The 24,334-nt window shown below is 63.4% G+C and overlaps 2 protein-coding genes across 2 annotated transcripts; one reads left to right on the plus strand and one right to left on the minus strand.

Annotated features, from left to right (window-relative positions):
* Positions 1–346: 346 nt before the first annotated feature.
* TNS4 (tensin 4) lies at positions 347–8,676 on the plus strand. Its single transcript, XM_069786357.1, has 11 exons — positions 347–1,057; positions 1,267–1,697; positions 2,592–2,678; positions 3,206–3,325; positions 3,608–3,700; positions 4,055–4,132; positions 4,584–4,655; positions 5,861–6,029; positions 6,557–6,625; positions 6,890–6,916; positions 7,467–8,676. Exons 1-11 carry the CDS (start codon positions 630–632, stop codon positions 7,594–7,596), a joined length of 1,704 nt encoding a protein of 567 aa, XP_069642458.1. The 5' UTR covers positions 347–629; the 3' UTR covers positions 7,597–8,676.
* Positions 8,677–12,650: 3,974 nt separating this feature from the next.
* On the minus strand, positions 12,651–22,920 carry IGFBP4 (insulin like growth factor binding protein 4). Its single transcript, XM_069786358.1, has 4 exons — positions 22,424–22,920; positions 16,188–16,342; positions 15,890–16,024; positions 12,651–15,578 (listed from the first exon to the last, which is right to left on the minus strand). Exons 1-4 carry the CDS (start codon positions 22,869–22,871, stop codon positions 15,450–15,452), a joined length of 867 nt encoding a protein of 288 aa, XP_069642459.1. The 5' UTR covers positions 22,872–22,920; the 3' UTR covers positions 12,651–15,449.
* Positions 22,921–24,334: the final 1,414 nt, after the last annotated feature.

Genomic DNA, 24,334 nt, shown 5'->3' on the forward strand with positions numbered 1-24,334 from the left:
AACTGCCCTCGTCCTGCGTGGCTTCCCCCTGCCTCCGGCTCCACAGCGCGGTGCGGATGGTGCGGATGTCCATCCGTGCCTGGGGGCCGGGTGACGTCCCCCCCGTGCGCTCAGAGGGTGCGCAGGGCCACGCGCCTGCTGCCGTGGGCACCCTCCGAACCTGATGTCATCCCCGGGGGGGAGCAGCCAGATGTTTTTCTCTTGAGTCAGGTACAAACAGAGAGGCTGCTGGAGAAAACACCCGCCTCTCGCCGCAGGTCTCGGCAAGCACCGGCTGTGCAATGCCGGCGAGGGGGTTCTGTGCAGTCAGACGTGACCGTGTGTAACCCCTTTTCCCTGGGAGCCCGCCAGCACTGGGGTGGGTCACTGTGGCTTGGTGTCTGTGAAGAAATCAGCCCTCAGAGGGTCTTAACAAAGGCCAGTGTTGGGCGATGGGGGGGGCTCCCTGCAGAGCCCAGGGGTCCTCCCCTGGGCCCAGCAGCCCTGCAGGGCGTGCAAACCGGAGCCAAAATTAATAGCAAGAAGAACAGAGACGCGTATCCCCCACGGAGCTTAGCTAATGATCCTGACTCAAACGCTGAATTAGTAACGACCTCCTCTTTCTTCCTGCAGACATTAAATACATAGAGATGACACCAGGCAGAGCCACGTGTCCCGAGCTGCTGCAGGGTTCCCCCAGCCCCTCGGGTACGCCCTTCTCGAGGTCCCCCCAGGGCAACGGCTTCCTGCCCCAAAAAGGGGGACCCAGGGGCAACTACAGCACCAGCGGCAGCGTGGTTTTCTCGAGCCCACCTGGACCCACGAGCCCCCGCTCGGGCACCTCGAGCTGCGCTGCCTCCCCGACCTGCAGCAAAGCATCCGAGTGCATCGCTGTCCCCCGGCAGTGCACGGCCGGCCAGACGGACAGCATCTCCTACGGTCCGGGGGCTCTCAGCACCTCCCCGGGCTTCGACAATTTGCTGAAGCCCGTGCACGTGGTGAGGGCCCAGCAGAGGAGCAGCTGGGTCTCCCTGCTCTCCACGAGCCCCGGCTCGGACACCAGTTACATCCTTGGAAGGTAAATGCCGCCTTGTGTCCCAGTCTCGGGCTGACGACGGGGATGGAAGGGGCATGGGGCGGTTATCCCAAGTCCCGCTATCCAAGACCCCCTTCCTCAGGCTGGGAGTCGATGCTCCGCAGGGCTGGCCCGGTCTCTGGGGTGGGCTGTGCATCGCACCCGGCTAAACCGCCCCGCTGATCTCCTCCTGCTCTGTCTCCCTCTTGCAGCAGCACCCACTCGCTCCACAACGACGACTCGGACGCTCACCCCTCTGCCTGCCGCTCCGCTGACTGCCCGTCCCCTGCCAGCTCCCTGGGCAGCCCCTGCCCACCTTCCCCAAGCATCAGGTCTCACTCGGGAGAAGCTTTTGGCCTGAGTCCCCACCAGCCCAGAGCAGCCTGCTCCACCAAAGCCGACACCTCCCTGTCCCAGAAGGGACAGGCCAGCAGCTGCCCCCCCTCCATCCTCAACTCCACAGCTGACATCCCAGTGCTGCTGGTGAATGGGTGCCTGGAACAAGGAGATGCATCTTCCAGGCTGGCCAAAGCCCCCCAAGCCTCTGTCAAGCAGACCCCCCCTCCCAACTGCAGCCCAGCCTCAAGGCTCGGTAGCCTGAACAACGCGCTGTCGGCACCAGCTCTCTCCTGCGTCTCGGACAGTAAGTCACCTCCCTGCCATAGGGCAGGTCGGCGGGGGGGGGGGGGGGGAAGGAGCTGTAGACCCCAACAGTTGCCAGGAAAGGGGGCCGAACGCCATTTCCTACTCTGGTTTATCTGTGGGTTATAGACGTGAAGGACAGGAGGTCCTTGCTGGAGCTGGAGACCCTCGCCATCTCTGCACAGCATTGCAGGGCTCTGCGGTGGTCTCCAGGTCTTTGCTTGATGACCCTGCATTAGCCATGGCGTTTGGCCCACCAGGGTCCTGGGGCACGTGCTGAGGAGACAGAAACGCTCTGGTCCCCTCAAGGAGATGCAGATACGCTTATTTATAGCACCTGAGAGTGAGAACCATAATTCTGTCATTTTGTACTTGTTTGTGGGCCCAGAACGGGTGGGGAGGAGGGGTTAGGGTTCCAGTTTGCTCTGGAGGACATCTAAAGATACCCGAGTTTATAAGGTCCCTCATTCAAGGGTAAACAATAGGGCTATTGTTCTCTGGAGGAGATTAGCAGAGGCAGCTCTTGGGGCAGAGGGTTTTAATTGGGATTCTTATGGGAATAGCAGGAGAGCTTTGTGGGTCAGGTCCTCAGCTGCTGTAAATCCCCATGGTCCAGTGGACTTGTGCAGGGTTGGGCAGACTGGCACTGCTGGGGAATTCCATGTGCTGCCTCTCTGCGCTCCATCGCAGCCTGCCAAGAGAGATAATTACGTGGAGAATGAGTTATTCTGAGGAGTAGGAAGGAAGCTCTGTTCAAAAGGACTGAAAAAAAACTTCAACCCTGGCCAGCCTGAAAAAGAAATATCTTCACTAGGGCTCTGTCCTGCTCAGTGATGTCTGCTGTGAAGGTCTTTCAGGTCCCTCGCTGGCCTTGACGCCCTAAGATCTCTTGCAGGTCCCCTCAGGGCTGGGCAGCCGACCATGAAGTTTGTGATGGACACATCGAAATACTGGTTCAAGCCGAGCATAACCAGGGACCAAGGTAAGGCAGCAAGCATCTCTGCTGGGATAACCCATCTCAGACTTGCTGGAGTTTGCCTCCCCGCAGCACCTCAGTCCAGCTTTTGCCCGTGCTGAGCTCCTGTGGGGACTCAGTGACGGCAATTCAAAGCACACTGGGGGCTGGCGGGCAGGGAGAGACCCTCTCTCAGGTCTAGGGGGAAGGCTCAGAAACACGGGCTGTGCCATGGCCCCTCTGTCCCCCGCTTCGAGTCCAGCAAAGCTGCTCCTGCCTCTGACTGTGCTGCTGCTCGTCATGGCCAGGGCAGGGGCTGACTCTGCCCTGGGGACCGCAGGGACCCGTGGGACCGAGCCGGGGCCCCTCAGTCTGCAGAGGCACTGCAGTCGGTACCCGCACAAGGGACGTGCGCGTCCTCAGCAAACGCTCCTGAGTATTTCTCGCTGCTGCCAAGGAACAACTCCCCGCGAGAGCATCGGCCGGATGCAAAATGCAATGTGGGGAGGTTCCACCTGTTTTGCTTGGCTGAGCCTCTGCCTGTGCTTTGACAGCAATCCAGCTGCTGAAGGACAAGGAGCCAGGCACGTTCGTTGTGCGGGACAGCACGTCATACCGGGGGTCTTTTGGACTGGCAATGAAGGTTCCCGTCTCTCCATCCGCCAGCCAGACAGGTACAGGGACTCGCTCAGAAAGGTGGGGTTTGTTTCAAGGATTTAACTGAAAGCAGGCAAACTAAAGCAAGCTGAGAAGCCGCAGGACTTGGTTGTGTGATTGATGATGGCAGCGGGGTCTGTGCGTGCCCATCCGACCCCTGCACAGGGGCTGGCACCACGCTCGCCGTGCAGAGCAGAAGCTCCGGTGGATGCCCTGGGATGGGGCCCCGGGGTGGGCAGGGGAGGGCAGGGGCAAACCAAGGGCGCTTATCCCGACGCTGCCTTCTGTCCCGTTTACAGGCGATGAGAGCAGTGACCTCGTCCGGCACTTCCTCATCGAGTCGTCTGCCAAAGGGGTGCACCTGAAAGGAGCCAGTGAGGAGCTGTATTTCGGTAAGGACGGTGCCGTTGCCCGCAGCAGCCCTGGCAGCCCCAGGAGCTGTTTCCAAAAGGCCCCTCGAAGCACGGGCCAGGACCCTGCAGTGAGTGTGTTGGCCCAGGGGCCCTCCAGCCCCCGGCTCCTGCCCTCACTTCTCTGCCAGTGAGACTGTGGTAGTAGTCTCCAAAGCAGGAACACGGGGTGGGGGTCAGAAAACCTATGTTTGTCGCTGTGAGGCCCCAAATAGTCCAGCTTAGCCCCCTCTTCCCTCCCTCTGAGCTCCCTGGGACACTGTTGTGGGACCAGAGGCATGTGGATGGAAGGTGTCAGACCTCCAGGTCCCCCCGACTCACGGTTCTGTGTTGCAGGGAGCCTCTCTGCCTTCGTGTACCAGCACGCCATCACCTCGCTGGCACTGCCCTGCAAGCTGAGCATCCCCACCCGAGGTAGGTGTCCGGGGCAGGAGAGATGCTCCGAGTGGTCCCTCCTGCCGGTCTGGGGAGGTGGGCATGGTCCTGCAGTGAGGAGGGGGCTGAACCACCCGGGTGCCCCTGCAACAGGGCTGATTGCCCTGGCTGTAGGTGGAGGAGAGACCTGCAAGAGCTGACTTGAGTACAAAACGGTGGTGACTTGCTTCTGCTGGGGATGGAGGGTGGTCAGCAAAGCAGCAGGGAGCAGGAGACCACTGAGGGTGGGCAAGGAAAGGAGCGGTGGGGAGATCAGGGATGAACAGAGCAAGGAGAGGGAGATGGAGGACAATTAAATTAATTACCGCAATTTAAGTGGTCCTGGGCCTTTGGGCCTCTTGTGAGATAAGGAATCACCACTCACTGCAAAGTGGTGACCCAGAGCAGCCTGAACTGTGGCATCAGTGCCTCCTGCTTGTTGTTCGTGCAGATCTTGCTGATGGAGAAGATAGCCCTGACTGCGCTCCAGAATCCACGCTATCCCTCCTGAAGAAAACTGCTGGTGAGGAAAGGAGCAGGCTGCTGTCACCAGGGGACAGTCGAGCTGGCAATAGCTAGAGCTCTGGGCATGCCCCCATGCTTTGGGCTTTAGTCCTTACCTATCAAACGCCAGGCTCTATTTTTTTATGCCACCCGTTGGGACACCATTCACAGCAGAAGCTGAAAAGCCGGCGCCGTCTTTGGAGCTGTGCAAAGCTGCAGGTCACCCCAGTGCATCTGTGGGTGCTGGTGTGATGTCCCCCTCCTGGCTTTATCACCAGGCTGGAGATATCTGCAGGTTTTCTTCGCATCCTCAGATCATGGGCCTGCAAGGGAACCTGATATTTTTAAAGAAAGGAGACTTTTGGTCCTCACGATGGTGAAGTAAAGCTTGAAAAGACAGTTCTTGAGGTCACAAGGCTGATAAAAGACCCACATTTTTAAATAGCCCCTGATTTTTAAGCCTCTCTCCTGATTGGCTTCAATCAGTGTTGAACTGGTGGGTACTGAACATCTGGAGTTTCTCAGAGAGGGATGGGGCGGTCGGGGGCTGGTTAAATTGCTGAGGGACCTTAGGGGAGACGCATGGAAACGGCACAGCAGGACAGGGAAGGGTCTTTGCTTCTCTTCCGTGCCTGGGTGCCCCCAGCCTGGGTGCAGCGGTGGGTGGGCTCCAGGTGAGAGCAGAGAGTGATGGGTGGGAAACCGCACAGACGGGTCATGGCGCAGTCAGGGGAGTCGGGAACTGCTTTGTTTTGCTGGAAATTCTGAAAAATAAGTTGGCAAGCTAAAAAGTTTAGTTTGACCCAGAACAGGCCTTTAAACAGCTCAATCAGCCTGAAATGTCATGTTTTAGGTTGGCCTTCAGCCGTTAGTTGGCTTGGGGTATTTCTGCTTTTCATTAAAGGAAATATGCAATAAACAGAAAAAAAAAATCAAAATGTGACATTTAGAAACCGGAAATTAAATACTTTGACTTTAAAACAATTAGTGCAAAGAATTAAAGTTAACCAAAATAAATTTGTGAAGAATTTCTGAGTCACCAAGTCTTTAATTTCCGTCAGAACAAATCTGACCTACGTACGTGCGTCCGCTTCTGCAGGATGATGCCTGGGACCCGGCCCTGGACCCGGCCCCGCTGTGCTCGGTGCTGTACATGCTCAGCGCAGCGAGACGCCGGCGTGCTGCGTGCCCCGTGCTGAGCCGGGCTCTGTGCTGTCCTTGCAGTGTGCAACGTCTTGTACCTCAACTCGGTGAGCATGGAGACGCTCACAGGAGCACCGGCCATCCAGAAAGCCATCTCCTCCACCTTCGAGCTGGAGACGCTGCCCACACCCACCCTCGTCCACTTCAGAGTGACGGAGCAGGGAGTCACGCTGACGGACATCCAGAGGAAGTAAGAGCCACTGGGGACGGTCGGGACGGGGCTGGGGGGCTGCTGCCGCGGCCAGGGGCTCACCAGCGGCAAGGGGCAGGGGAGAGCGAAACGGTTGATGGAAACGCAGCTCGCCCGCGACCGCCCGGCTCTCTTGCTGCCTCTCAGCCTGCCAACGTGCTGATCTGCAGCACGTCGAGAAAAACTGGCCTGCTAGGACAAACCCGTGTTGCAATCCAGGGATGGACTTGACCCCTTCTGTTACAGCACAGGACGTGATGCTGCTTTACGTGAAGTTAGTGGCAACATCTCAAGAGTGGGAGGCAGGAGCCGGCTGAACCCAAGAGCTGCCTGCGCTTTGCCAGCTGCCTGCCTGGAGGCAGCCCTGGGGAGCGGGACCCCCACTCCTGCCGTCCCCCACACCCCCCATTCCCCAGCAGCCACAACAGTTCGAGCAAGGCTTGAATTTGCAAATGCCTGTTTCTCCCACCAGCTCTGCCAGGGCACTTTCCTCCTCTAATGCCACGCTCTCCTCCTCCCCCCCACAGGGTGTTTTTCAGGCGACACTACCCCTTGGCTGCCATCAGGTTTTGCGGGATGGATCCTGAGAACAGAAAGTGAGTTATCAGCCGCTTTGGGGGCTGAGGGTGTCCATGCCGGTCGGAGCTGCCGCGCCATGCTCCCTTCCCTGCGGTTCCCAGCACAGCTCCGCTGCTCCTGTCTCTGCACTGCTTAAAATCCCAAATCCCAACCATCGGCTCTGCAGCCCCTGCCCCGGGCTTAAGACGCTGTGTTTAGCTAAATACACACCTTGACTTTGCAGCTGATGGAATGAGTTAATAATCAGTCTTTGAGCAAATCCAATTCTGTTCTTCCCTCAGGTGGCAGAAGTACTGCAAGTCCTCAAGGTAAGACCTGCGTGGGGACCTCCGGGTGGAAACCTGGGGGGGAGATGCTGCTTTGGCCCAGCCTTGCCTCTCCATCGGGTGCATTGCAAAGCTTTGCAGAGCAGCAAAGAATCAAAGCTTTAAAAATGAAGAGGGGGTGTGATAAAAGTTAACACGGTGGCAGGATGAGATGTGGGACAGATGGGTGAAACTACGGGGGGGTTGCTCTGTGGGTTTTGAGGAGAGGCTTGGCTAAGCCCAATTCTCCGCATCCCCTCATGTAGAAAGACCCCGTCCAAATCCGTCAGCCTTCCCAGTGACTCGCTTGCTCTGGGCTCAGGAAGTGAGTTTATATCTGGCTCTACCTTGCATTCAAGAAACTTTTCACAGCTGGGGAAGCCTTGCCAGAAACACTTTTGCCGGCTGTTTTGCTTCCAAGTAAACGTGATTGGGGAGCAAGCCAAGGTGGAATTGCTGGAACCAGGACTTTGCTTTGTGGCTGGGGCTAGTTTAAGCGTATTCCTTTGGATTCCTGGATGCAAACTGATTAAGTCTCTCTCCTTTTTCAAAGAATCTTTGGGTTCGTGGCCAAAAGCCAGACAGATTCGGAGAACCTCTGTCACCTGTTTGCAGAGTATGACACTGTGCAGCCAGCATCGCTTGTCATTGACCTTCTCTGCAAGCTCCTGCCAGGCCCGTAGAGGACAGAAACCCCGGGACGGCTCAGGGCTGGCAGCTGCCCACATGCTGCCGAGCTTTTACTGCTCACCTTTTCCTGCTTCTGGGTTGCATTTTGGCAACAGCTCGTATTTATATTTTTTTGTTACGTACCATCATGTCAAGAGTCTCAGTTAAAGACTTTATGCTCTGGTGGGATGAGATGTTCCTCTGAGACCCTCCGCGGGGCATCGCGGGGGCAGCGCTCGCCGCGGTGGCCGGCACGGGACGGCTGCCCACAGGGAGCTGTGCCGGGCTGGGAGCGGAGCTGCGGGACGGGAGCTGTGCTCACCGTACGGAACCGCCACCTCCCTCACCTGGCACGCACTGTTCGCTTTGCTCTAGAGGACTGTGATACTCCGGCTGAGATTTGTACCGGCAGCAGGGGATGCCTGCGCTTGGGGTGTCCAAGCCGAGGCATGTTTGGTGGAGCTGAGCTCCCACCTTTGGGGACTCAGCCCTACAACCCCCCCAATGCCACAGGAGGGGAGGTCTGGTGCAGGCAGGGGGAGGACTCACCGCCCTGAGGATAGACCAGCATCAGGAGGCAGTTTAGCAAATCGGAGCTTATAAAATCACTAGGCCCTGCTGAAAAATCCTGCTTTCCTCAAAGAGCAAGAAGCATCGAAAGGCAGAAATGTCAGAGCAGCGTGCTTTTGCCTGGTGCGGGTAAATTCTCCTGCCCTTTTTTGCAAAGTGGGGTTACAGGCTAGCTCAACCTCCAGGCATCACAGCAAGCTGAGAAATAAATGTTGACATTTTCATGACAGTAAAACATTGGGTTTTTGGAAATGACTTGCATGAATTTGGGCCAGATCCTCAGATGACGTAAATTGGCGCAGCCTTGTGGAAGTCAGTGCTGCCATGATTTACACCAGCTGAAGATTCATCTCTTGCTGTAATCTCAGGGTGGAATAGAGCGGCTCCGAGTCCACCATACAGTCGTCTCCCTTAGCACTTGCTTATCTGGTGCCTGTACGTTGCTTTAATTTTGGACCCCGTGCTAACAAACCCTGCTTAGGGGTATTTTCAATAAACCAGTGCATCATTTATCTCGCCACAAACACTGCAGAGATGTTAGCAACTGAAATACGTTACTCTGCTCTCTTAAACTGCCAAGCATTTGCAGGCATTGCACATAAAGAAAAAGTCACTCTTCTCCAGCCAGGCTGTGAAACGGCATCCGGCTGCAACAGCTCTTTGGCAACGATAAAAACAGCTATTGGAGTTACTTGCGAGGGGCGGGGGGAGTGCTCGGCTCCAGGACGAGAAACGGTTTTGTCCCCCCGCAGTCTGCCTGCCCTAAGCTCTGCTCAGCCAAAACCCAGCACCCAGCTTGGGGCGAGACTGTGACCCCGCGGGCTCCGCACGTCTCTGCCGTCCCGTCGTGCTGTGAAGGCTGGGGAATGCGGCGGACCGAGGTCACGGGCAGCTCGGGGGGACGCGGCTCAGCCCCGGCACCCCGGGCTTGTGCACCCCCAGCCTCGCAGGGACCCCCAGCCCTCCACTCGGGCTGCGCAGGATGCGACCCGCTGCAGTGCGGGCTGCAGCCGGCAAGGGTCCCCAGCACGACACCGTCCATCCCTGCCTGCGCCCTGCCTGTCTGCTGGGAGCCATAAATAAGGGCAGAGCCGCCGATGCGCGTAGAGCTGTTTTCATCGAGCAACACTTAATTAGCGCTGTGCAGGGTGCGGGCCCCCAGCTCTGTTACCGCACTGCTCTTCAGGCTGCAGCCGTAAGCACAAGGGGAATGTGAAAATTCAAAGGCTTTGGCTCCAAACGGTGCTTTTGGGGGGGGACGACGGCGCTGCCGCCCCCGAGCCCGGGCCCCTGCACGCTGCTCCCCTGTGTCGTGAAATCCAGCTCCCTTTTGCAGAACCCCAGCCACAACCGGGAGGGTTCATCTTCTGGGGAACGGGGCGATGGCTGCTTTTCCCCGCTTTGGGACCACTTTGGGATGGGGAGCAGGCCCATCGCCAAGCGCCGTCTTCCGCACGTGGAATTTTTAGTTCATTGAAAACTCTTTTCCAGCGCGGCATAGCTGGAACACGGGCCCAGACACCGTGGGGACAGTTCAGCCAAAACCACCTGGATTCAGGAAAAAACAAACAATTCTCTGAGCTCTTCGTGGCTTCCAAAGTTTGTCCCAGGCTTCCTGGAAGCGCGGCTCTTGGTTTTAGTTCCTGGGTCCGGTTCCAGCCATTTTGTAACAAACCCAGCCCCTGCCCTGGCCGGGCTCGCAGGTTTGTTCCCAGCAGCCTCCGCCGCCGGCGGGTGATGTCCCGTGTCCCCAAACACAGCAAGACCCTGAAAGCCACCGATGCCGCAGCGTGCGGCCAGGCTGTCCCTGGTGACGGGGACACGGATCGCACCAGTGACCACCCACCACGCACGTGGGTGCACGGACACGTGTGCGCTTGTGTGGGTGACGCACAAAGCCGTGGCGGGCGGCAGCGTGGCGGCCACAGGATTTTCTGCACGGAAACATCCTCGCTCTGCATAGGGACCGGGGAGCTGTCGCAGGTGGAGAGCGTGCAGAGCTCCGCTCCCCGACGAGACACGGACCGGCTCACCCAGGACCCAGACCTGCCACGGGACACTGCCGGGGGTCCCCATCACCGCCCACCTCCCCCATCCCCACACAATGGGGTCCTGCCATCGCTGCCTGGCACAGCCCTTCCCGGGGGTCCCAGCCGGCAGCACCTCCGGGTGCGGGAGGGTCCGGTTTTCTCCTGTCACCGGCTTCCCGGTGACCTCCAGAAGATGGAAAGGGCCACAGCCCTCCCTCAGCCGACAGGGAGGAGCAGCAGCATGGGGGGGAGCCGGGGGCCTCCGGTCTGCAAGTGTCACGGGAAGGGGCAAACAACCCCCCGGGCTCTGTGGCATCAGCCCCCGCATTCCCGGCAGCCCGGCAGCGGCCATGCCAAATGCACGCACACGCGTTTCTCCAGCCAAATCGGTTCCCAAGCCCAGTCCGGTGCCCCCGCAGCAGCCAGGGCTGGGGGCAGCAGGATGGGGGCTCCGAAGGAGAGCCCAGGGAGCCCCAGCCCTGGGCAGCTGTTGGCACGGGACCGGGGTGCTGGGCCGGGCTCCAGGATTGCTGGCGTCTTCCCTGGTCCGGCTGCCGATCTGCTGCGCCAGCAAATTACAGCGCTTGTCTACATTGGCTGCAGACGGCTGCCTTCGGGCCCAGCTCCTCCGGGGTGTTTGCACAACCCCGAGCACCGCTGGCCACGCAGCTCCAGTAACCGGAGCATCGGGCTGGCGCCGGCCCCGGATAACACCTCCAGCCCCGGAGAGCCGCGACGCCAGGGACCCAGCCGTCCTCCTGCAACATGACCGCAGGCAATGCCACCTTTCAGCCGCCCCGGTGAGCACGTTTGCTGCAAACACCGTGAGAAAGCTGAGCCGTGGCAAGGAGCACCGGGCAGCTGGGAGGTGTGCGGCCGCTGGCATTCCCATGCCCAGGCATCTCACAGCTGCGTCCCCTGACACCCTCCCGAAACACTGAGCGGAGCTGGTGATGCTCGGTGCATACCAGCACTGGCATGCACACGCACCCGTGCCGCGGGCTGCAGCTCTGCGAAGCCGGGAGCACTGCCCGGCCACGAGCACGTCGCCCTGGTGTGAGCCGGTGCCTGTCCCTGTCCTCCCCTGAACTCTGAAGCCCATCCAGTGTCTTGTCCCAGCCTGGCACCATCTCCAGGCCCCCACCGCTGCTCTGTGCTGCCGTGAAGGGCCGATGGTGACGATCCTCACTGCCCTCGCGGTGGCACCGAGCAGAGGCTGAGCTGGGACTCACGAGGAGGCACGTAGTCGTTTGCTTCCCTCCCCATCCCTGCTCGGCGTAGCTCTCACTGAGGTTTTGTGGGTGCCTGGGTTTTCAGGGCTGCTGAACCCCAAACCCAGCGGGGCATCCCCCAGGCTGAGGGGGGCCACGTACCCAGGCAGGGACGGTGCAGCTCAGCCTCTTCCCACCCCAGGGATGGGATGCCCAGTGCCGGCCCCCAGCCCCATGGATGCTGCAGGGAGGTGCTGGCCCCGCTCCCGCAGCCCAGTCCCGGGATCTACAAACCAGACGCTCTCAGCTCAGGCATTTTTTTTTCCACATCTAAGCCCCTGTGATCCAGCCCCCCGCTCCCTCCGCCCCGGCCTCCCCTATCCTGCTCCGTGCCCACGGCCCCTGGCAGAAGGCAGGCGGGTGCCTTTGGAGGTGGCCAAAGGGGGTCCCTGCCCGCTGGGTGTGAGGAGCAGCCCAGGGCCCAGCTGGCAACCGAGCTGCACCCGGGGGAGTTTGGGGAGGGGAGCGGAGGGGCTCCTGGGGAGCAGGGACCCGCGGGTGCTCCTGGGCAATGTCCCTCGCTGCCACCAAAGATCCCTGCCCGCTCGCCCTGCCGGCATCAGTGCAGCCACGCTGCTCTTCCCAGTGCCCGTCCCCGGCGGCGGGTGGAAAGAAACCGTCAAATATTTTTGCTGGCAGCTCAGAGCCAGAGCCATCCGCAGCCGCTCGGCCGCCAGCCCCCGTAGCTACAGCAAACAGTCCTCAGCCAGGCTTTCACAGGTCCCGCACACCTTGAACCCCTCATCCTGGAGCACCGGCCGGCTCCGGCATGTTCTGCTCCCACCACCGGCACGGGCACGTCCCAGGACCGAGAAGCTGGGGCTGGTCCTGCCGGTGGTCCCCGGGGACATAGTTTGCAGGGGCTCTGGAGCCAGGGCAGGCTGGCTGGACAGCCCAGCAGCTAAACCTCCCCGGGGGTCAGGGCTGCAAATGCCACTCCTCTACCCTCTGCCAGAGCTCAAGATGGCAGTGGGAGGGTGCCGAGGTTGCAGGCAGTTTCTGGTTTAATTTGGCTTGTTTGGAAGGGGAGCATTTCCATATGGCACATGCCAGCACTGCAGGAATGCAGTGCCCAGCCGGGTGGGATCCCCACAGACCCCTCGCTCCTCCTCTGCTTTGCTTCCCCTCTCTTCTTTAAAGCAATGCAACAATAACATACACTCGATAGAAACACATTAAATACCAGGGAAAATTAAATACAGTAATTACCTTCTTTTTTTCTTTTTGACGATACAAAGGTTCAAGTTTACTGTAAAAGAGGGTTGGTGCTACATGGGAGTCCGAAGGGGCGGGCTTGGCCCAGGAAGAACTGACAGAAATCACATCGGCGCAGAAAAACGCCGCTGGGGTTGGGGAGCCTTACGCTGGTATATGATCATGTGTAAATACAGCCTTAAACTACAGGAGAAACAATACAAAATGCTGGAGCCCTCTGAGCTGGACACAGAATGTGTCCTGGCAAGTGCTGGCATCCCCGGCCCCAGCCCGGCCGCCTCCCAGCCACCCCAAAACCAGGAGAGGTTCCACTGGATCTGCCAGCGCTGCCCCGGCCACATGCAGGGAGGGTCCGGGCAGCTGAGCCCGGCGGGCTGGGGCTGCCCACTGCATCCTGCACCCCACTGTGGTGCTGCCGGCACGGCCACGTGGGACCAGCACCGTGACCGGCCATGGTCCCCAGCAGCACCTCCCCTCGCCCTGGGAAATCCATCCTTTCTGCGGTGGTACTGGGGCACAGGGGGCTCCGGCAGGGGCAGGGACCCCCGTCCTCACCGACCACCATCCTGGCAAATTGACTCAGTTTGGAAGTTCTGCGCAGCCTCCGCCGAGCGGGGCCACAAGCAGCCGGCCGGGCGGGCGCCAGGGCAGGCAGGGGGTCTGGTGGGGTACCAGGGCAACTGGGGGATTTTGGCAGGAGCCCGGTGAGGCACTGAGCAGGGATGCAGCCAGTGGCTCGACAGCTCTGTGGCACCCTGCCGGGGACAGCGGTTTGCAGCGGGGCGAGGGCAGGAGCACAGACCAACCGGACACATGGTGGAAGTTACTGGGGCCACACTGGGACACATGCATGCACCTGGGGACATGGGACGTGACACAGGGACACTGTCACCCAGGTGAGAAGCCAGGCGAAGCCGTGCCGATGAGCTGCAATGCTGAGCCTGGTGCCAGCCCCCATCCCAGCTCATTCCATCCTCGCTGTCCAGCCAGCCCTGGCCAACGCGACCACAGCACTTGCCAATCCCTGTGCCACCCACGCCCCTGCCAAGAGACATGGGGACGTCCCCACCAGTGCCAGGGAGCTGCTGTGCCATGCCATGCCATGCCATGCCATGCCATGCCGGGGAGCTGCTGGGGACCAGTGGGGGGGCAGGAGGGTGTTTCACTAAAACGGAAACATTTCGTTCCCATCAGGGGCCTCGGCACCCACTGGCATGCACGGGGCAAATCCACACGGAAAACCAAAACCCCCCACTGTGGCCATGGAGCTGGGGGGTGGGTCAGGGGGGGATCAGCAAAATCCCCTCTGTCTTTGGCACACTTGCCATGGCATCCAGCACGGCCATTTCTCACCTAAAAGACATTTAGGTGAAAAATTTCCAGCCCAGCTCAAAAAAAAAAGAAGAAATATAGCTACAAAAATAGTGACAATTTCTCAGCTGAGAACTTTGTGCTGGCGAAATCTGCAGATCCTGTCACTGAGACGTTCCAGAAATTCAGCCCGGTTTTGTCATGCTGGCCAAGTTGGAAGAAGAGAAGACAGAAACCATCACCGGCAGTACCCCGCTCCGTGGAGATGGAGGATTTCTGCCTCAGGGGCCACACAGTCAGTTTTAAGAACCCACCAACAACATTTTTCAAATATTAAAAATCTTTGGGGAAGAAAAAAAAAAAAACCAAACAAAAGCAGCCCTTCCTGCTGGGAGGTGTTTCCTGGTTGTCCCTTGTCCCCCAACCCTCCCCTCGGACCCAGCGCCCGCAGGGACGCACCCCTGCACGCCTGGGGGTGCCTGTCCCCCCTCAGCCCGGGGACGGCAGCTGGGGATGGGGCAGGGGGAGACGGGACGGACCGGAGGAAAAGGCTGTGGCCACCAGCATTGTCCTTGCGCAGGGAGCGGGACGGGGCTGGGCCGTGGGGCAGGCAGTACCCAGGCTATGGGGCAGGCGGTCCCCAGGCTGTGGGGCTGGGGGGCTGCAGCACAGAGGGGGAAGGTCTCTTATTGCTTTGAGCAGCTGCGATGATGCCCATCGCACGCACACGCTTTGGGTGAGATGGAGGCAGGGAGGGTCCCAGGCAGGCGGTGGCAAGGGGGGGGTCTCTCCAGCCCCCCCCCCCCCCCCCGACCGGTCCTTGCCTGGGCAGCCCCCCGCCACTGGGGAGGGCAGGATGAGGCACTTCTCCAGCAGCCGCACACAGAGGTCTGGCGTGGACGGCAAGGCACTGCGGGCAGGGGTGCCGCCGCGGCACCCCACGAGGAGCCGGCGTGTCCGTGGCTGCCTGTGGGGCCAGGCTGGACCGGGGCAGCAGCGGAGCCTCTGCCGCAGCCGTCGGCCTCCGGGTCCCCCGGCAGTGCCGCAGCATGGAGGGGCTGGGGCGAAAGCCGGGGGTGGCACCACGGGGTGGGCAAACATCGGAGCCGGCAGGAGCAACACCGAGGGGCGGCTGCATCGTGGGTGCTCTCCACCCGCTCCGCTCGGGCGGCCTGACACCAGCCCCAGGGCAGCATCTGTCCAAGCGAGTGTCCGTGCAGGATGGAGGTGCCGCTGGCACGTGCCGGGGACCCCTCGGCAGTGGCGGCTAGCGGTCGTGGCGCAGGTCGCCGTGCTGTGCCCCGTGCCATAGGCAGCCCATGGCGCAGAGCACAGCGGCGATCCGGGACGCGTGCCGGGGTCCCCTGGCGCCGGGGAGCTGCTCGGCAATCACGTCCCCTCTCTTCCTCTCCTATGCAGCCCCAGTGGGTGTCCTGGCCGTGGCGTGGCGCGGGGCCGCCACGGTCGTGCTCACATGCTATCCGCCAGCTGGTGACAGTCCAAGTCCCCCTTCAGCTCCAGGAAACCCGGCAGCTTCACCCCCGTCTTGCGGTCCACGCACCAGCACTTGCCCCGCTGCCCATCCAGCGCCGGGTGACACTGAGGGGACAGGTTCGGTGAGGGGGTGCCCAGCCTGGCCCCCACGGCTCCATCCCCATGGGCTGCCTGGCCGGGGCAACCGGGAGCTCTTGGGGGGGGTGTTTCCCACCCCCATCCCACCCCAAGGCTTTTGCAAAGGGCCCCACAACACCCGAAGGGTGATTCCCACCGAAGCCACGAGCCACGGGTGCCCTGCCATGTCCCAGCACCAGCTCGTCCATTCATCCATCCCCCTTCCCGGCATCACCCTGGCTCTGCAAAATGCCCCCACGCAAGTGACACACTCCATGATGGGCGAGAGCCCGTCCTACCTGCTTGGGGTGGAAGTTGCCGTTGCGGTCGCAGTTGGGGATGGGGATGACGTACAGGTCCTCGTGCGTGCGGGTCTGTGAGGCGGCCAGCCTTTCCAGCGCCCGGTGCAGCTCGCTCTGGCACGAGCCCTGTGCCTGCGGGAAGTGGGGGGCTGAGCCGGCAGCGGGGCTGGCACGTGCCCCCGCCCCAGCGCCCCAGGACCCCAACCCTGGAGCACGGCCCAGGGTTGCTCAGCACCCATCCTGCCCTCCCCAGCCCAGCACCGCCCCGGTGCCGGCTGCCCACCGCGGTGCTCACTATGGGCCGCGTCTCCTCGCGGTGGTACGGGCTCCCACTGTTGCGCATCTTGTTGCCGTTGTTGACCCGCTTCGCCTGCTGCTTCTGCAGGCACTTGCGGTCGTGGATGCTGCAGGGGCTGAAGCTGTTGTTGGGGTGGTCGACCTCCTCCTTCTCTGCAAGGACACAGACCGGGGAGGGGGGGCTCAGTGCCGCGGGGCAGCCCCGAGGATGGCGGTGCCACCACGGTGCCCTGGCCCCTGTGGAGCAACTTGCACCCCCAGGCACAACGTGCAGCCGGTGCCGCCGGACCCCCACACCGCCCTCCCCGGTCCCCACAGGCATCACCCCCAGCCCCGGGGTCCCCTCCTGCCCCTGCCACTGCACTGGGCTGAGCTCTCCCTGCAGCTCCTGGGAGTTTTTACGACTCATTAGCCACGATTCACGGGCTTGTTGCCATGTGTCTGTTATTGTAGGGTTGCAAACGCACGCTGCGAGAGCGCCGGGCAGTTGCTCCAGTGTGCTGCGCGGCACGAGAGTTTGGTTGTGCCCTGGCCAGCCACGTGCCACCAGGTACACCCACAGCACCAGACCCACGGGGCTGGAAGGTGACCCCAGGATGCACAGGAAGCCCAAGGAAGCCCCCGGTGCCCCCAAAAAGCTGCCTCCGAGGAGCTGCAGTGGGAATGGGGGCACCAGCACTGCACCGGGGAGGTGCTGAGCACCCGCCAGGCCCGGGGCAGCACCGGGCGCCGCGGCTGAGAGCAGAGCTGTGCTCTGCCATAGGGCACGGCCCCCGCAAAGACATGAAAGAAGAAATTCCTGGAATAAGAAAGTTAATCTCCCGCGGGGCCAATCCCAAAAGGCGGTGCTTGGCATCCTCGCCTGCGCCAGGAGCACAGCCAAACTGCAATCCCAGATGTTGGCAGCTGGATGGAGCGTCATGAGACTCAAGCTCTCGGCGCGACTTTATTTTTTAAAAAGCTGCCAGTCCCTCCAGTTTGGGGCCCGTTAACACTCTGTGGAGGGGGGATGCCCCCAGGAGCCAGGGTCCCGCCTGCACTCAGAGCCACGTCAGGAACAGCCCGAGCAGCGTTTTGACTCCCAACCCGCCTGGGCTGTAAGAGGAAAGCAGCCAGGGCTCCCTGCCCGAGTTTATCCCGGGGTTGGGCTTATACTCATCAATATTGCAGCCGGCAACGGGAAAAACCTCCCAAACCAGGCGGGGGGCGGTCACTGGGTGGAAGCAGCACCCAGGGGCTCACAGCACCAGGGACGGAGGCTGCCAGGGTGATGCCCAGCACCAGCCCTTCCCGCAGGCAGGCAGGCAGGCAGCAGGCAGGCAGGCAGCAGGCAGGCAGCGGGGTCAGAGCTGCAGCCTCCTGCCCACCGCATCCCCATGGGATCCCAGCCCCGGTCTCCCATCGGCACTTCACGCGGTGGCTCCCCTGTGACGAAGGGCTCCTGGACCAGCTCCCAGCAGCCTGGTTAAAGTTCACAGCAAAGCCCCGATCAAAGCCTTCTCCTTCATCTGTGTTGATTTGCTTTTTGTTTAATCTGTCAGTTTTTTCCAGGAAATGGCTCATGCCCTTGAAATTTGAAACACAAACCCAAAGTCTCCAGGACCCCGTGCAGAGCGATGCCAGCCCTGGCGCACACCAGCCACGGGGCCGTGGCGCAACGCAGGCACTGGCGGCAGAGCCCAGCCGGGGGCTCGGGCAGGGATGCTCCTTCCCGCCTCTGCCTCCACCTCCTCGGGGAGACACGCAAGGAAGAGCTGGGTGGGAGACCTGGCACTGGTGGGGACCACCATGCCAAAGTCCCGGCAACTCCATGCGCTGCTCCTGCGCCGTGGAAAGGCAGGACCGGGAGGCACCGGCCACTGCCCGCTGCCCGGGGAAAGCCCTCACCCAGCCCCAGCATGGACAAACACCCCTCCTCCCCCCGCCAGCCACCTTCAGAGCGTCAAATCTCTCGGCTTAAATAAAACCAGATGCCAATAACATTTTCATAAGGTCACATGAAATGTCAGTGCCTCTGGGCAGCGAGGCGGCTCTTGCCGGCACTCGGCTCTGGGGACAAAGCTCTGGGACCCACGGTCCCCTGACTCATGCACCAGCTCCGGGATCCCTCCCTGTGACGGGGATCGCCGCAGTCCTTGGGGTGATTTTCCCACCCGCTAAGCGACACGCGGCAGCTCGAGGAGCCTCTCGCCTCCCTTGGCCATCCTCCTGCACCAGCTGGACGAGGGAACTCCTCGCACTCATGCACAAAGATATGGAAAAAGCAACTTCTGTGGAGCCTGGAGGCCCCCGACCTGCCAGCCCCCCGTGCGGCTCCCGGTGCAGCCTGCTCTGCCCCAGCCCCTTGGGAAGCACCACCTGGATGCCGGCCCAGCAGCACCGGTGCCTGCGCGGTGCCCCCAGACCTCCCCACACCTCTCCCCCCCCGGTCCTGCTCTGCCTGGCAGCCTTGGCCACGCAGGGCAGCCCACGCACCGGCCACCACCACCCTGGTGCTGCCGGTTGCGGTTGGGGCTGTGCCGGCAGAGAGAGGTCTCCGAGCGGCAGGGGAGGACAGGCGGAGCGGAGGGGGGGGTGCCTGCTCGGCCAAGGGCTGGGGTAAGCCCCTCTGCTCGGTTTGGGATGGAAGTGGGCGCCAAGGGGACGGGAACGGGTGCTGCCCTTGCCGACCATGCAGACCGGCCGCCCCATCCCGGCAGGAGGAGGGTTTCTGCACAGCCTTCTGCTCAGCCCATGGACAGGAGACACAAACGAGTCATTCAGTGTCGCCTTCAATTAACGGGAGCAGCAAATGAGGTTGGTCACATGCTGAACTTGTGATTCACCGTGCTGAGCCCAAGGGAGCAGGGAAGGGCTCCGGCTCCACCGCGCGGTTCCTCTGGGAGGAGAGCCTGGGGCAGCGAGCGAAGGCCCGGGACCGTGTGTGTGTCCGTGGGAGAGGGACAAGTCTCTCGGGTCCCCACAGCTCCAGCCCTGCTCCCCCCTACTCCACCAGCCCAGGCGCAAAGGACCCCACGTGCCCCATGGGCCAGAGGGGACACATCCACGTGTCTGTGGCCGACATGGCACGAGCCATGGTGAGACCCAGCACCCTCCACTTCCCTGTCTGGCACCTCCGGTGTCGCCTGCGGGTGGTCCTGGCAGGGCCACGGTGCAGGACCAGCTCTCTTGGCTGCCGGGGCTTTCGATTTGGCAGGTGCCGGCACAGGGAAGTCTGTGCTCATCCTGCCGAGCACTGGCCCCGGCAGAGCGTGGGGAGCCAGGGCATGGGGGTGGCTGGGGCACAGGCACCTACTGCCCCTTGGCCAGGGGCACCAGCCAGCACATCTGCACCTCCCGGCTCAGCACCCAATGTGAGCCCAATGGAAGAGAGGTCGGGATGCAGGAGAGGGAGTGAGGGGCACTTCCCCACAGGGACCAGAGCCTTGCCGGGAGTATGACCCAGCCCGGAGAAACCCAAGCATGGGTGAAGGCCAGATGGCATCCCAGGGGACAGATGGGACAGGGCAAGAGCCTCGCCTGTCCCCATGACCAGGCGGAAAGGAGCTATGATGGATGCATGCGGGCTGGACACCGCCGGGGGCTGAACCCAGCCTGTCCTTGCTGCCCGTGTGCCGTCCAGGTGAGGCTTGGCCATCGCTCTCCCTCCTGGCCACTGCACACAGGAAGGGAACAGGATCCGTCCCAGCCACTGCTTACACCAACCACACGGGATGAATGCAACTCCCATGGGGTCAGTTTTTCCCAGACATAATTATTTACCCAGCATGAAATCACTCGTCGTGTGTGCTGGGGAAAACGTCCTCACCTCTTCCCGGCTGCCACACACGGGTTCAGCCATCACCTCCCCCAGGCACCCACAGGCTGTGCCGAAAAGCCACAGCTGGAACCTCCCGTGGCTGGCCCCGTCGCAGGGCTCTGGCCCAGCAATGGGATGCCCCGGGAGCCAGCCCGGAGCTGGCAAGGCTGGGATGGGAGGCAGGGACCAGGGTCCTGCGCAAGGTGCCCAGACCCACAGCCACGGGAGAGGGTCTTGGGTCAGAAGAGCGGCCACCCGCTCCCTCGCTTCCTAGCAAGTCCTGCGGGTCCCCGGGAGCGGAGAGGCTCTTTTCTGGCAATGGAGCAGGGAGCCATCATCCAACCCTTTGGAAAGCCCAGCCCCCCACCGACTGCAGCCTCTTGCCTGGAATGCGGAGCCCCCCCCCCCCCGGGCCGAGCCCCCAGACAAAGTGTTTACTGTACGAGCTGCACGTTAACTGCTTCCCAGCCGCCCGCCCGCTGCAGCCTCCACTGGCCCGGCACCCGCTCAGTCCCGGGGGACACGGGCACAGCCGGAGGGCACCTGCTCCATACTTCTCTGCCCCTAAATAGGCATTTAATTCCCTTCTCCTTACCCACAGGGGACCCACTGGATGCACCGGCCGTGCCACGGTGCCCTCGCTGTGCCAGGCAGGGCTGTGGCGGGAGCGATGGAGCCTGCAGCCCCCAGCCCCACACTCCCACTGGCTCCGGGCTCCCGGAGCGGGAGAGGGACCCACGGCTCAGATGTCCCACCGGGACCTTCCCACCAGGGCCGGACCGAGCGATGTGCTGTGGGTTCTCCTGCCCATGTCCTGCCGGGGTGTCTTGGGCAAAGGGGCTCGCTGCTGCCCACTCCCCCCATCCTGCCACCTGCAACGCTGCAGGCAGGCGCGGTGCCCGGCGAGTGAGCCCAGCTCCCACGGCCACCCATCCATCCCCAGCAAGGCCAAAACACGGCGGGAAGGAAGGGAAAAAACTGCAAGTCTGTTTCCTAAAGGCTCTGGGAAAAAATGTGGCGTTACACAGGGCACGGCCAAAACCAACAGGCATTGGCAGCCTGACACAGCCCCTGGCCAGGGAGCCCAGACAGCTCCTGCAGGATGTGGGATGAGGACAGACAGGCAGGGTAGGGGGTCTCCGCAGCGGACCCCATGCCGAGCACTCATGGCCAACTGCGGTCCAGGGAGAGGGGTGGCCGGAGGGGCCCATCTGCGAAGGGCCCTCCTCACCATGGGGACACCAGCAGAGCTGCCATGGACCAGCCGTGCAAGGAGGGAAGCGGAGCTGGGCTCCAGCCCTCAGGGGGGGACAGGGACAGACACCGCTCCAGCCCCTTCTGCCCCTCGGGGAGCTCCGGGTGACCCCACGCAGAGACACAGGGCCAAGACTGCTTGTGGACTGTCCTGTGGCAGGATGCTGCTCCCCAGCTCCAGGGGACGTGGTCCTGATCACAGCCCACAGGACAGGGAAGGGGGAGCACAGCATCCAGACCCACTGACGGCCCAGCCCCACGGCCCAGGACTCCACGCTCAGCCCCCAGGAGTGGTTCTGTTCCCACTGTCAAAGCCGCGGTGCGACCGGCGCAGCTCTGGGGCTGGGCTCCCACCTCCAGCTCCACTCCCGGCCCCCAGACCCTGCCCGAGCACCAGGGGGGTGGCAGGTGGTCACGATCGAGATCTGTGAGAGCGTCCTGGGGCAGACACACACAGGCAGAGCCAACAAGCAGCAGGCTTCTCCGGCCTGGCCCTGCCTGCTGCCTGCACTGTGCTGCCCTGTCCGGCCGCGGGAAGGACACGGCTCTTGGCAGAGCCCCGGCACAGAGCCCAGCCTGACCTGCCTGCGAGGGAAGCAGGTGCCCCGAGGCCTCTTTCCTGTTTCCCACCGGGAGCATCCCAGGGAAGGGGCAGCGCAGGGGTCACTGTGCAACGGGAGCTTCCCCGGCAGCTGGGACCTGTCCCCGGGGGCTGTGGGTGCCGGCAGGACCCCGAGCTGCCCTGCCATCCAGGGGCACCCTGCAGCCGGGGCATGGCGGGTGATGAGTCCCCGCGAAGCGCCCCACTCCAGCACGTGTGGTGCCACTGGCCGCGGCACCGCTGCGCCCGCGGTGGGTGAGGATGGCGCAAATGGGACCCGCTGGCACCCGGCTGCGGGAGCTCAGCACCGCTCCCTCCCTGGGACACGCGCCCCGTGCGTGCCCATCCCCGGGCTGTCCCGTCCCCTCCCGCCGCAGGGTCCCCGCTGAACCCCCCAACCCCGCTCCCGGCCCCGTCGCCCCAACTCTCGCCAAGCGAGCGGAGAGCCGGTCGCCGCAAACCGGGGCTGCCCCGGGGAAGGGGCGGGGAGGGGGGGAGAGCTGCGCCACCAACCCGGCGAGGGGCGAGGAGCCCCCGGCACCCACCCCTCGCCCCTCCAGCCGCCCGGGACCGGCCTTACCTGGGGGCTGGAGGCTTTCCTGGATGGCCTCGACGTCGGCCAGGTCCGTGCAGACGCCCTGGCCGTGCATGAGGGTGTGCAGGGGCCTCGGTACGCCGCGGGGCGGGTAACACCGGAGCCCGGCGCCGCAGCGGGCGGTGTAAACGCCGCAGGGGGTACCGCGGCCGAGGGCGCAGGTCGCGCAGCAACCGCAGCCCGGTTCCCGCACCAGCTCGGCGCAACCCTGCGGTGCTTTGCAACGAGCCAGCCGCTCCTCCGAGCACGGCGGGCACTGGATCGCTTCCTCGCCGCCGCCCGGTCCCGCCGCCGCCGCCAGCAGCAGTAACAACGGCAAGAGCGGCGGCGGCGGCGGCGGCGACGACGACGGCGACGACGGCGACGGCGACGAGGAGGAGGACGGCGACGACGACGAGGACGGCGGCAGCGCACGCCCGGCGGCCCCGCGCATGGCGGCTCCGCGCCCGCGGCTGACGGCGCTCGGCTGGCGGCGGGCGCGGGGCGGCGGCGGCGGCGGCGGCTTTATGCGGCCCCTGGCCACACCTCCCCGCCCGCCGGCACCGGGGCCACCGGCGGGGGCCGGCCCCCCACCCCCCCCGCCGCCACCGGGAAGCCACCGGGGAGAGCCGCTCCCCCCCGACGGCGGGGGAGCGGCTCTCCCCGGTGGCTTCCCGCTGGCGGCGGGTTCAGCACCGGGGAGGGCGGATTCAGCAGCACGGAGACCCCCGAGCCGTCCCCCAACCCCCCGTCCCCGCAGACCACCCCCCTCGCTGCCCCCCCCCCGCAGCCGCCCCGACACCCTGCCCGCTACCACCCGCCCGGTCCTGAGAGCAACTGGGATGAACTGGGACACACACACACACACACCCCCCATACGGGGCTGCGTCGCGGGGGCTGAGACCCCCAGCGTGGAGCAGCCCGGGGTGGGCTCCGCGTCCCGGGCGCGGGGGGGGGGGGGGGGGTAGCAAAAGCGCTGCCGGCAGCACCGCATCCCGGGCAGCTCAGCCCCAGTCTGCCAGCGACGCCCCGGGACGGCTCCGCACCCCCCCCCCGGGCCCCGCACAGCCCCGGGATAAGCTGAAGGCTGCCGGCACCTAGCGGCTACCGAGGAAAAGCGGGCGGCAAGGAGGGTGGGAAGCCCCGAGCATCCCTCCCCGCCGCTCCGGCCCCGCCAGTCCCCGCAGCGCCCGGGCAGGGACGGCCGGGCAGCACCGCGGGAAGACGGAGGCCCGGGAGACGGCGGGGACCAGTCCCTGTGCCCGAGGGGACCGGTCCCCGAGCATCACCCCAGGGGACCGGTGACCCGTGAGCTGGCCCCAGGGGCATCTCAGCCAGCGCCGGGCTCGGGACCCGCCTGGATGTGGCAGGGGGGTCGCGGGCACGGCCCGGGGTGGGTGAGCGCCGGCACAAGCACGGCCTCGCAGACCCTGCCCGGTGGGAGATGCCACGGCGCCCGGGCAGGCCTCGCACGGGCTGTCCCCCACGCGCCCGGCTCGCTGCAGGGGGTGGCAAGGGGGCAGAGAGCCCCTCTCCCTGTCCCGGGGACAGGACGCGCTGCGGCCAGGGGTAAGGCAGAGACTCGCTGAACTCGTGCCGTGGAACGAGGAGCGGCTGCGCGCTGCAGGGAGCGTCGTCCCGCGTGCCCAGGGACACACCGCCACAGCAGCGTCTGGGTGCTGGCCGCGTCACCACACTGGCCCTGGTCAAGGCCAGCAAATCCGCCACCCCAGGCTCCACAAAGACTGATGAGATGACCACAACCATCCCCCGCTGCCAGCACCAACGGGGAGACGGTGCAGCCTGTCAGGAAGGTGACCTTCACCCTGCGGGACACGAGGAGCCAGCCCGGCCCATTGCGGCACTGCAGGGCGAGGACAACATGCAGGGAACAGCCACATCCCGCAGGGTCTGCGC

Source organism: Haliaeetus albicilla, chromosome 7 (genome assembly GCF_947461875.1).
Source record: "Haliaeetus albicilla chromosome 7, bHalAlb1.1, whole genome shotgun sequence".
Lineage (NCBI taxonomy): Eukaryota > Metazoa > Chordata > Aves > Accipitriformes > Accipitridae > Haliaeetus > Haliaeetus albicilla.

Coding starts and splice junctions, on each gene's coding strand:
- IGFBP4 (XM_069786358.1), bottom strand. CDS start 22,871: ATGCGCGGGGCCGCCGGGCGTGCGCTGCCGCCGTCCTCGTCGTCGTCG. Junction 16,343..22,423: donor GGAAAGCCTCCAGCCCCCAG/GTAAGGCCGGTC, acceptor GTGTCCTTGCAG/AGAAGGAGGAGGTCGACCAC. Junction 15,579..15,889: donor GCAACTTCCACCCCAAGCAG/GTAGGACGGGCT, acceptor CTGTCCCCTCAG/TGTCACCCGGCGCTGGATGG.
- TNS4 (XM_069786357.1), top strand. CDS start 630: ATGACACCAGGCAGAGCCACGTGTCCCGAGCTGCTGCAGGGTTCCCCC. Junction 1,058..1,266: donor ACCAGTTACATCCTTGGAAG/GTAAATGCCGCC, acceptor TCCCTCTTGCAG/CAGCACCCACTCGCTCCACA. Junction 4,656..5,860: donor CCTCCTGAAGAAAACTGCTG/GTGAGGAAAGGA, acceptor CTGTCCTTGCAG/TGTGCAACGTCTTGTACCTC.